General features: G+C 33.8%; 1 protein-coding gene across 1 annotated transcript in view; it reads right to left on the bottom strand.

Annotated features, from left to right (window-relative positions):
• LOC147071077 (uncharacterized) overlaps positions 1–12389 on the bottom strand; it is a 200171-nt gene extending 187782 nt beyond the window's left edge. Inside the window, exon 1 of the mRNA XM_085948525.1 lies at positions 12350–12389. Coding sequence (XP_085804651.1) covers positions 12350–12389 — 40 coding nt within the window. The remainder of the gene's footprint in view (positions 1–12349) is intronic.
• Between the last annotated feature and the right edge of the window lie 443 nt (positions 12390–12832).

The following is a 12832-nucleotide window of genomic DNA, read 5'->3' as shown; positions in this document are numbered from 1 at the left end:
AGCCTTGAAGATTGTCCCTTAGATGTGGTGGATTAATTGCAAAGATTCGTTTGTGAGCACTCAAAATAAATTACAGCTTGTTATATTTATTTGAAAAAATGCTCCCACATTTGCGAAAATCAACGAAGAAAGTGAGCTGTAGATTTTTGGTGGATTTGACGACCCCACACAATGGTTTAAATTGTAGTGATTAATTTTCACTGACGCCATTGATTTAAAATCAAAATTATTAGATTCTAGAATGTTCTGTCATATATTTCATGCTGTAAAAATGCAAAATTTGGAGATTAACACAGTCCCGATACAGATGTTTTAATCTTAGGCATTTATTTCTGGAATAAACTTGCAACGATTGGTTGCCGTGGATTATGGTTTGAGGGATCTCAAAAGAAATCCCGTGTTTTAGGATGCCATTTGGCAGCTGAATCTTTTGGCGAAAATATTTGTAATATTTTGCCAGTATTACATTCTTTAACCGGCTGCGACACCACTAGTTGCATAGATACAAAAAACAAGCTTTAACCATCTCGTCAAAGAGTTTTGTTCAGGATGCACTTTCAGTTTTAGGAAATGGATTGTTGGAGACCACAGCAGTTTTAAGACGTGGAAAAAGTTTGCAATTACTTATTATGTAAACAAAAACAACAGCGGATGAACTTCGATATAAATTTATTTCCCAAAATATTGGATTTAGTTTAAATTTGTCAAGAGTGATATGCACATATGATTCATTGTATTTACACTGTTTAAAGGCTTCAGCACAAGTTTATTTATGGAAAAGCTCATCTGATCCACTATTTGTAATTCTAACTGCCGTACACTATCACGTAGTTATAAGAAATCGGCTTTGACATGTATATCATTGTGCAAATGTGTAAGTAGTGTTTGTAAAAACTGTGATCATGATACTTAAAGCAGTTTGAACACTTGACTTGTTTCTTTTTTTTTTAATAAATGTGTACTTAGTGTGGTTAGTGGTTATCGTTATTTCATTTATTCACCTACCTATATGTGCAACCTACACAGTTTCTGTATTAACCATAATACTAAAACTAATGTCATATGCATATAATATGGTAAAGAAAGCAATCAAGGTGATGATTGACTAAATAAAATAATTTAAGCCAATGAGGATCCTAAGAATCGATAATTTTGAACACATTGCACTACCCGCTATTTTTATTTTTTCAAACGGGACGAACCGTTCTACGAGCATGCCGATGGCATGGTACAATTATTGCATTTTCACTCAATCCCTGATTCGGTCTTGGTTTTATTGAAGAACTCGGAACAATTTTTGGTGGGTTATAAGAAAAAAAAATAAAACCTCAATAAAAAAAATTGGCCACTAATATCGCCTGGCAACATCGACTTTATATAAATGTTTGTGACCCCTAAAACCTATTCCAATTGTCAGAATGCGTTCCGCATATTATGTATACGAAAAGTGTATGGGATCCTGCACTACATGTTGCATGCACGGACACTGAATAAAATTAATAATCACTATAATGTTTTTGTTTTTACTGTGTATTAATACATTTCTTTCGACGCAATAAAATAATATGGAGTAAAAAATTTACAACCAAATTAATGAACTTACATAATATACGTATTAATTGAAAATGGCGAATTATTAAATTCATTGTCGATTAGGTATATGCTCGAGCAATCTTCTTCGTAATTAGATACTTTTTAGCGAAATATTCGTTATAATTAATATATTACTATATTCATTAGTTTATTTTAAATTACACCTATGGCAAATCGATAAACCCACATACGGTCAAAATTAAACAAATTCTTCATTCATTTTCTATGTGTAATTCACAATAGCTAAAAAACCTAAGCACGGACCTGCGCAGAAGCACACTTACTTTCGTGCGCATAAAGTGGTGTGTAAACGCTGCGTCTAGTCTGTTTTACACTGTGCAATAGTATATTTACAGTTTTACAATGAATACCTCATCTCGATCGGGGTACTACAAAGAAAAGCACGAGAAATTATTGTTTTTAATGTGACCGAATGCCTATTTTAAAAGTGATAAATACAGTACAATTTGAAATATAATATTATTAAATCGACAAACGAAGCAACTGGCTGTACGCCATACGTAATAGGTACTATTAGAGTAATGCGGATATGACTATATAACTTTTTTGATGGTTATTCCTAAATTACACTCCGAATAAATATAAAAAAAATGCTTTGACCCCGATATAAGAATCGAAAATTCTTATAGGGTAAGACTTACCCTATAGCAGCGGTTTCCAACCTGGGAGGCGCGATCTATTGCCAGGGGAGGCGCCAAAATTTTTGAATAAATTATTTTTTATACCATAATATCTACAAATAAATAAAAGTTCATATCTTAACGTAACAGTGAAAATTCAGTGCATGAATGTTTATTTTAATATATAATACATATATTTAAATCCTATTAAAAAAATATTTGGAGCGGAGAAATTTAAAAATGGCGTTTTTGCAAACGCTCTGTTTCGGTAATGCACAAAACGACCGCTGGTTGCATGAAAACAATAACCTCAAATTTAAATGTCACTCGTAGCTAAAGTGTCAACTGAAGCGTGTAGGCAGGGTGTGAAATTTTTTTTTTAATTGTTTTTGACGTGATTTCTTTAATATAATATAACAATAATACATGTCTCCACTTTTAAATGATTTCTACGCCAGATATATTGAAGCAAACAAAAATCTATTTCCTGAGTTCTTGGTTAGTTTGCTAATGCATTTTTCATATAATTTTATTAATAGTAAAAAAAGTCGCCGGCGGCGCTGCTTTGTTTCAGGGCTATTAAATATTTTTAATATATGGTTGAAAGATCCTGGCCTGTGGGCCCTATTCACTATGTGGAGCTCATGATAGAATCCATTAATTTTTGTCAATGAACGATGATGAATTTGGTTGACTTCTTTTAAAATTGATTGTGGTAATAAACAAGCTCATTCGTCGCATGAAAAAAAAATTAATTAAAAAATGAATTTGATATAAGTAAGTAGTAAAAACTTGTGTGTTAAAAAAGTGTCTGTATTATTTAATGAAATAAAGGGGGGGAGGCGCCAAGATTAGATTTTTTTTAAAGGGAGGCGTAGTAACATAAAGGTTGGAGACCACTGCGGGTAAGTGATTTAGGAATAGACACATATTATGGAAAATATTACGTAATGTATCGGACATAATATAATATTGAGGGCCGTCGGTATGCTTTGTTATACTTGGGTTTTATGGCCTGACCATCATAAAAGTACCCTGCTTCAAAAGCTTGGTCCATGACAATGGCTTTTACATTTATATTTATTAATCTGTTCTGTGATGCGAATTAATGTATTTAATTTATTTCTCGAAGAAGCGTTATAGTATTCAATATATTTGGGGTGAGATATTTAGTTTTGCACTAGTAGGCATTTCGCAATTGGGTGTACGGAATTACAAGCGAACCTCACATTACACTGACGTATATACACTACGTAATCTCCCACCGAAACTTGACTCTGTTTCTCGGAAGCTTTATCAAAACTTCCAAGTTACTCTTGCTGAAACTCTTAAAACAATCATTCAACCGCGCACTGCAATGAGGGGGGGGGAGTGAGGCCCTCCTAATTCATTCGTGGCGCTCGAATTAGTTGCCTGTCGCCGAGTTTTGAAACTATGCGACCTTCTGTCTGTCTCGTTTGAGCATAATTTGTGCTTCATATTGTGTTTGTTGCTTGACCGGAGGGATAATTAAGTTTGAAACTTTTCCCATACCTACAAGAATGTTATAATATTATTTAACGAGTTTAACTAAATATTATCATATTATATGTTTATTATAAAATTATAAACATTTGATTTTCTAAACTATTTTTTGATTCAACTAATTATTCCTATGACATTCTAGAGCAGGGTTTCCCAAACTATGTTCCGCGGAACACCAGTGTTCCGCGACCATTTGGAAAGGTTTTATACACTGCAACACATTTAAAGATATTCCACTAAGTAGAAGTAAAATAAGTAAAACTAAAATAATTAAAGAATCTTTTTCATATTGAAAGGCGAGTGATGATCAATCTCCACTGATGTTTATGACCTCAAATATCTAGGTCATGGCTCCCAAAAGAGGGTGGGGGCTGACAGGCCTGGGCTTACGGGGTGCCCGGCGTGAGACATCAACCAGCCAAGTGAGATAAACACACATCACAAACATTCACTAATAGTAAACAAATGTCGCCTGCGGCGTTGTTTCACTTCAAGCATGCTAACATTTCATAGTATGTGATTTTTTCATACAATTTTTGATTATTGTCGATATTTGACATGTCCATAATTGTGCATATCAACATAAAAGTGGGTGTATTAAAAATACAAAAAATCGCTAAAAACACCCTTAATTTTACGTTGAACACCATTTGGAATATACAACTGTAGATCATCACATTGCCTTTAACCTGAGCGATAAGTAGGTTGCTCGCCAAAAATCCAAGCCTGGGGCCCGCTTCGGGATGTGGGGGCCATGATCTAGGTACAGGCGGAGGACCATCTTTTCTCACACCGTGCGCATGAAAAAGATGGAGTATACTATTTTTATCTGACCGGTTGACAAGTCTTGTTAGTTTAACGACAGTTGCCAAAATTGACAGAACGGTTAGCCGCGCTAATAAATAAACTAAGTGTTCCGTTAAAATTTCCGGGTTTGCGAAGTGTTCCATTGCCGAAAAAGTTTGGGAAACCCTATTCTAGAGAATATAACATTCTTTTATTACACATGCATACTTTAAAAATATTTCTGAGAAATATGTACCTAACCACTAGACACTCAGCACGATTCTTTACTGTTATCTATTTTTTTACTGTTATCTTATATGGCTTGGATTAGGCAGGGTTTGATTGAATTTTAAAAAATAACTAGCACTAATTGCAAATTGTATTCTTAGTTCAATGAAAACAAATAAATATTACTGACAAAGCTTAATGTGCATTATTATTTATGTCGAATCATAACAGCCTACCTCCACCCCTAGCCACTGTAATTATATCTTCTTCTTATTATGCCATCCCCTAGCGGAGGTGGGCCACCATCAAGGCGATCTTATCTTTGTCGTCTGCTACCCGAAACAGTTCGGTGGAGCTGCACTTGTACCAATCACGGAGGTTCTTAAGCCACGAAATGCGGCGCCGTCCTCTGCTACGCTTCCCATTGATCTTTCCTTGAATGACAAGTTGGGGAATGCTGAGAGGACAAAATCCTCTCATAATGTGGCTGAGGTACTGTATTTTCCTGGTTTTGATACTACGTAGAACTTCTCGGTCCTTCCCCATTCGATTGAGAACTTCAACATTTTTCACCCGGTCAGTCCAAGGAATTTTGGGGATGCGTCTAGACAGCCACATCTCGAAAGTTTCAAGTCTCCGTGACATTTCTTGATTTATCGTCCACACTTCCATAAATTAATAATACAAATCAATAATTCATACAATTTTGATGACAATGAAACAATGATCTTTCCTTGAATTGGGGAATGCTGTATTTTTGTCCTCTCATGATGTGGCCGAGGTACTGTAGTTTCCTTGTTTCGATACTACGTAGAACTGCTCGGTCCTTCCCCATTCGATTGAGAACTTCAACCCGGTCAGTGAAGGAATTTTGAGGATGCGCCTATACAGCCACATCTCGAAAGCTTCAAGTCTCCGTGACATCTATCTGTGTAATTATATAAGAATGTATTTATTGTTTAATGCTATACCTATAACAGTATTGTAATAAACTGGATGCATGACATAAAAGATTGTATTTGTAACAAGTTATTTACATTAGATTGTTTGCCTCGTCCCAATATATTAAGTTTCCTACATACGTTAAATGTATATACATAATAATATAATCCCTTTGTTTGCCGAACGTCTGAAATAAATTGCGCGAATATTTTGTCATACAATATAATATTATGATGTTGTAATATTCCTTATAAAATATACCGCGAGAATATCTCGACTCCCTTGAACTTCGTGTGAACAGGAGATTTTAACGAATTACGCATTTTGTTTTATCTTCTTTGGGGGTAGACATCTCTACCTCTCTACACTAACGTGAAATATATTTCAAGCCATCGGGGTATATTAGATTGATATATTTATAAGGGTAATTTACGTAGTAAAAAATAGTATGTAATATTATGTGCAAATACGTTAGGCCCATTTCAGACGGGACACCGGTGTCGCACTCGTATATAATAAGGAGGCCTTTGTATTCGAATAAAGGGTCCATCGTATTATGTTTATGAACGCCCCAGAGCTAATGAGTCAACGCGTGTCCGGTACACTTTTTTACATTCTCAAGCCGCCGATACACTCTTTTTTATTACCGCAGCCAGTTTTATGTTCTAATTCATAACGCGAAATTATGTGTTGACTCATTATCTCTGGGGCATTCATAAACATAATACAAAGGCCCGTTTATTCGAATACAAGGGCCTTCTATATTATATCGAGCGCGACACCTGTGTTCCGTCTGAAACGGGCCATAGACTTCTGACTGCTACTGATTCTTAAGTCCAGAAGTGTGCACAAAAAAAACAAAGATTATTTTTTACAAAACTGTAATTAGATAAATTAATTAAAATCGAAACGTGGACAGTAAAGTTGTGATTATATTGAGATGCACGTCGCGTACTGTCACGCTATCACGGTGACAAATTTAGTCTATGGTTTCGTCATGTTGCAAAATATTTTGAACGATCATCACACCACCTCTGTAAATTCAATGATAAGGAGTGCCAATGTATTAATATTTTGAATTATTATTCATTATTAATGCCAATTTCAATTAATCTTAATCGTTTCTACATGTGGGTACGTTAAAATGATATTATCCATATATAATATTTTGAACAGAATTCAACCTGCAGACCGTGGATATTAGACAACAGTCTTATAGAAAATACATAGTGCCAACCACTGAAAACAAAAAACACGTGACTTTGTATCATACAGAAAATGGTAAAAAATGTTCATTGAGTCATGTAGGTATCGATGCAGTGCCTAACCTAACCTAACCGAACCTTACTAATAATCCAGTATATCGGCTATTTTAAAAATTTGTCTAATATACGGTGATGTATTTCCGATACAAGATTTAACGGTGAATTGTGATACGGCAAACTACATACGTACAAGTTTCTGAACACGACGCAAGATACCCTACCATTATATTGTATACTCTAACCTAACTTAATAATATAAACAATACGTCTTCAGGATATTTTTAATATCGTAATTTATATAGAAGCATTCAATAAAAAATCATTGTTATTTTTTCTACATAACAAACAACTTCTTGTTATAAGACTATCATAAGCTGGTTTTAGTCTAATTCTCAAAGGACCATACGGAAACATATTAGATAATTACAAGATAAAAAGAACTTTTTATACAGAACGTTTTTAAATTTTCTGTTGAATCATATATACTTGACTTGACTAGCAAGCTGAAACGATCAAAAAAAATTGTACTTGATAGAAACAATACTGAAATGTCATATTGATTTCCATAGTAACGCACGTATATATTAATAATTTAGTTGCTAAAAACCCAGACCCCCTAGCATCCAATAATGGTGTCGAAATAACTTTTCATACAAGACAGAATTAAGCGAAAATGAATTCAACTCTACTTAAAGATGGCTAAAAGTATTAAAAAATGCATTGGCATCGTGTTCTGATATATTCTAAAAGTTTCAAATGTCTAGCTAGTCGGAAAGTTAGTTAAAAATCGATTGCAATATTTGTACCGGACAAATAAGAATACGAGCTAAGAAAAACGTTGTAAAAAATCCATTAAAAGGTTGGACTCAGTGGTACTTAAACCAACACTATCGGAATTGAGGGAAGAAGCGTTTTAATTATGCTACTGAACTTTTAACTACTTTTGACAAACTTTGAAATAATATACTTACAACTTCGAATGGAATTTTAAAAATGTTTGTAAGATATGGATGAGATTAATACTCAGATCTCTAAGGGCAGGGGCTTTTACTAGAGTTTTTTGGTCCATTAGTACGTAAATGGTTAAAATAAACGAATAATTGAAGGCACACTTCAATTAGTCTTTTCAACATATTATGGACATTACCAATAAGTTTAAGACGTTCACAACATGACATGAAACATTATTATTAAGAAGAAAAAAAGTAATGAAAGCGACAAAAATGAAAATATAAAAAGAAAATATAATATAAACATATAGTAAGCAGTGAAAATACAATTATACATCTGTAGAAATTCAAAAAAGTACAGTAAGTTTGCTAAGGAGATTTTAAGAATTTATAAAATAGCGTTCACCTAAACTCACCCTCAAGCAAATCGAATATATCAACACCGGAAGCAATTTGGTTGAACATAGTTATCGTCTTCCCAATTGGCATTACCAGTGGCAAGTTGGTTCTGCACCTTGGGAGAATAAACAACTGATTCTCTCTATTTCTAAGATAGTTTTCAGGGACACACAGGTCAACACTACCCAGAATGTCGGAGGTCTCATTTATATCTCGTATAAGTCGAAAAAAATACGTAGCTAAATAAAGATTTCTTCTAAATTGCAGACTGCAATATGTAAGCATACCTAAGAGAAAGTCAGTTGGATAAAACGACGGATAGTATCCATACAACCTCAGTATTGACCCGATTGGGCAATATATTTTTTATATAGTATTTTGTATCATCCGTGCACATGTCGTTTCTGGTCACCATGGACATCGAATAGCAACGGCAGTGAACTAGACATCGCGAACTTGACAAAAAAATACAGTCCTATTAAATCTTTAATGTTGATTAATACTTTTTGTTTCCAACCAGTGAGCTGATTTTTTTAATGGAAAGATATTTTCGTTATTGCTAAGTTTAAGTAGCTATTTCTATATTATATGCCAAATGATTCTCGTCAATTCGCCCTTCGAGTAACTGCCGCCCCCAAGGGACGCTAAATCTGCCTACCCACACAGAACATCACTGTACAACCTCAAGTAAAGGAGTCTCAAGAATTTCTTCTAAACCATATCGACCATAAGGCCATACTTCAACTGATGCGGTGTCTCATTATGATCGATATGCCATATCGCCGAATAACAAGTTAATAAAAGTTCTTCTTTTATTTACAATCTTTGAATAAAAAACAAATACTTGCATAAAATATTACGACTTCACTTACTCTGAAGTAAATTATGATTTATTCCTTTGGAGATATTTTGATAGAATCAAAATATGTACATAGACGTGAGTGGTAAACCGTCTCATAAAGTGATTTCAGTACGTAGCTACGGCTTAAGTAGTATCTACATTAGGTAACTATAAAAAATCATTTATCATTTTTTTAAATGCTCTGAACATTTCCATTTTCAGCATTTACATATTTTTTTATGTTGCAAAGTTATTACTTAAATAGATTACTGATGTAATAAAATAAGGATATACCGGAATCATTAGGAGAAACAGTTTTTGCAGTTTTCTTGGCCAACTGAGATAACTTACTGCGAAAAGTTTGATATTATTTTTATCCCAAGGCTATCAAGTAATATGACGTCTACATGAAAATTAGTTTCCTTAACAATAATAATTTTATTAGCATTAGCGTCAAGTATTTTTTATCACTAAACGTGCCAAGTTTTCAAGTTCTAAATCACAATAAATATTATTTTTTTATTTTCAAAGGGTCAAATAGCTGAGGCGTCTAATTACAAAAAGCGATAAGTCCACAATTCAATATTTTAGAGAAACAACGTTTTTATGTTTCAAGCTTCAATTATTTGTTTTAACATAAGATTATTTTTTTCATTGTATTCTATGTCGAAATTAGAACCAAATGGAAATTTGTTTCAGCCGATAAACTCTTAAATGTAATAAATATAGGCAAAATAAAATTTGAAGTAGCGCTACTTGTACCTCATTTTTTAATTTATTCCGCATAAGGCACATAGTTCCGTGGCACTGTCATGAGTTGACCAGATGCTACAGCATGGAAGACGCCCTTTTCAATATTGAACGTTCTCTTATTGATTGACTTAAATACGCGCGAAATCAACCAAGCTTTAAATAATATGAAACACGGACTTGGCGCTTTTTGTAATAAATCGAGACTTAAAATATTTTTTTTTCGTAGGGTTATGTCGCGTTTTGGAATTTATAGATCAATACATATTGTGTAAAATTATATAAAGAATACGTGCGTATTTTTTTCTAGATTTTGACCAAATGTGGACTTATCGCTTTTTGGAATTAGACGCCTCAGCTGACAGATAATTATGTATTAGGCTAGGTTCAAACCCGGAAGATTCCGCGCGCTAATTGATAGCTGTTCAGAATGACGCGGTTTCTGTGCGGAAACCGGGTACGTAACTACAGTGTTCACGAAAGTCGAAGAAGCAATACATTTTGTTTGCTCTACAAAATTTCAAAGAAAATGGCAGTATTAGGTCCATCAGCGCATCTATTCTATACACAAGACTGCTATAGGCCACTATTGGCAGCTATCGAGATTAGTTTGTCATTTTTTTGTATCGAAGTATTAGCACTTATTGTAAAAAATATAATAAGTTATCTAAACAGTCAAAACTGTCTATATTTCTTAAAGTTTAATACAGCCAAGAGAGGTACTATTAAAACATAGCACTTATTGTAACAATTACAACTAATTTATTACCTAGTTATTAAAAGCATTTTTCAATCATGGAGAGTTCAATAAATAGGCTACCAAGATTGAATGTATTTCTCACTCTGCTTTTATCTTGATCGTGTAACAGTCACTCCATATCAATTACTCTGTATCAACGTGGCTCGAGCTAAAATATCTACCTCGCTGTTATCTTTTATCTTTGTACCTATGTAAACTGCACTTACTTGTCAATCCGATAAATAAACACGCAACCGCTTTCAACAATCATACTTCAGTTTTTCACACACCTCCTCATCACACTATCACCCACTTACTACTAAAGCAATAATTCACTTGAACAAAAGAATTTTATTGTTGACAGAAAATTTTGATTTTATAAAATTTAAGTTTTCATTAAAATTAGTTGATAGTATTCCATGAAAAGGTTTCGAGATATGAATATAGTTAAGTACATAATATATTAAATTAACTATTTTTTTTATTCAACGAATAATTCACAAGATTTAATAATGTAACATTATAACTCTTTAACGGCTCGTCTTAGGTAAGCGCGTTCGGCGGCGCGTTGAGCGGCGCGCGAAACTCAAACGTATAACCATATAAGCGTATAACCAAAAAAAGAGTTTGTCTACGAACATTTTCATACACGGTTATACGTCTGAGTTGCGCGCGCCGCTCAACGCTTCGCTGACTTCGCACACGTAAGACGCCCAGTAACATACATGATTTCGAAAACACTAATTGGTTATAATATATAAAATATAATATATAAAATATAACATATAAAATATATTATAACCAATAGAAAAAAACGCCCCGCAAGAATCGAACCTGCATTTCTCGGGTTTCGCGCAAATGCACATATACCACTATGATAAAGGTGCCATACTTAATTGCGACAAATTATAACTAATGGCTCTTAATACTCTCTGAAGCGCTTTCCAAATTGAGCTACTGTTGGCGATTTTTTTTTGTATTTTAAATTAAAGTTGGTTTTATGCCGGGTCCACACTGGCAACAAGTCGCGCGACAACCTCGTTAAATTTTACGATAATTATCATACTTATCGTAAAATTTAACGAGGTTGTCGCGCGACATGTTACCAGTGTGGACCCGGCATTACTTTTAATGTTGTTAGTTGAACTTGCTAATAATTTTTAATTAACTATTTTTTTTATTTAACGAATAATTCATAAGATTTAAGACTATGTAATGTTTAATGTGTGTATGTATATTACCCACAGTGGCCGCGCGGCTTAAGCGTTGGACTATAACGCCGTGGGTCCGAGGTTCTAATCCTGGGTCTGGCAAGTACACATATTGTTTTTCAATTTATGTGTGTCAGGGTATGGACCTAATAGGTTGATCAAGTGGCTTACATCCGTTTCTCGTAAAAAATAAAATCTGTCAATACAAACCTCTACTCTGTGGAGGCCCATATTATGTCCCTATTAGGATCGGACATGGTCGAAGAAAAATATTCAATAATTATAATGTGACATTCTCAAATCTTGCGAATTATTCGTTGAATAAAAAAAAATAGTTCAGTAGTTAAAAATTATATTAAAAATCATACATACATATATTAAAATTTTACATTCTCGAATCGTTATTACTCAGGTATTAGCATATTTTAGTGAGGAATATTTTTATTGGCTTACATTATTAATTAAATGAATAACTCTTACCGTATTCCTCGCCGTTCATTCTTTTGCAGAGCGAAAACATTTTGGAATTGTTCGCTCGGCCAGTTTCTGAAAATAAACATACAATATTCTGGTTAATTTTATTATTTATACAGGTACATATTTTAATCGTGGGATTGCTGCCAAAAGTTGGTAAGTTGATAATTTAAGGACTTAGAACTAACAACGGATTGTTATGTATCCGTAACTTCCCTTTCTATGATATCTCCCCAATGACAATGAATAAATTGTCTTTTGTTCATTAATAGACACCCTAAGTTACTAATTATATTCCATTGTTAAGAATATTCGATCGGTGTGATTTCGACTATTGCAATGTACCTACTCAATACTATATTATTGACCAACCCCAATTTATCCACCCTATCTAGCTGTGTTACTACACACCTATTGCGAAGGGTGGAGGTAGGCTGTTAAGATCCATCATCAATAGTGCACACTAATCTTTGTCAGTCATACGTATTT

The sequence above is a fragment of the Rhyacophila brunnea genome, unplaced genomic scaffold, assembly GCF_057557595.1.
Source record: "Rhyacophila brunnea isolate RB1 unplaced genomic scaffold, BYU_Rbru_1.0 scaffold_20, whole genome shotgun sequence".
Taxonomy (NCBI): Eukaryota; Metazoa; Arthropoda; class Insecta; order Trichoptera; family Rhyacophilidae; genus Rhyacophila; species Rhyacophila brunnea.
The sequence above is the reverse complement of the archived record's forward strand: the minus strand, read 5'-3'. Positions and strand labels throughout refer to the sequence as shown.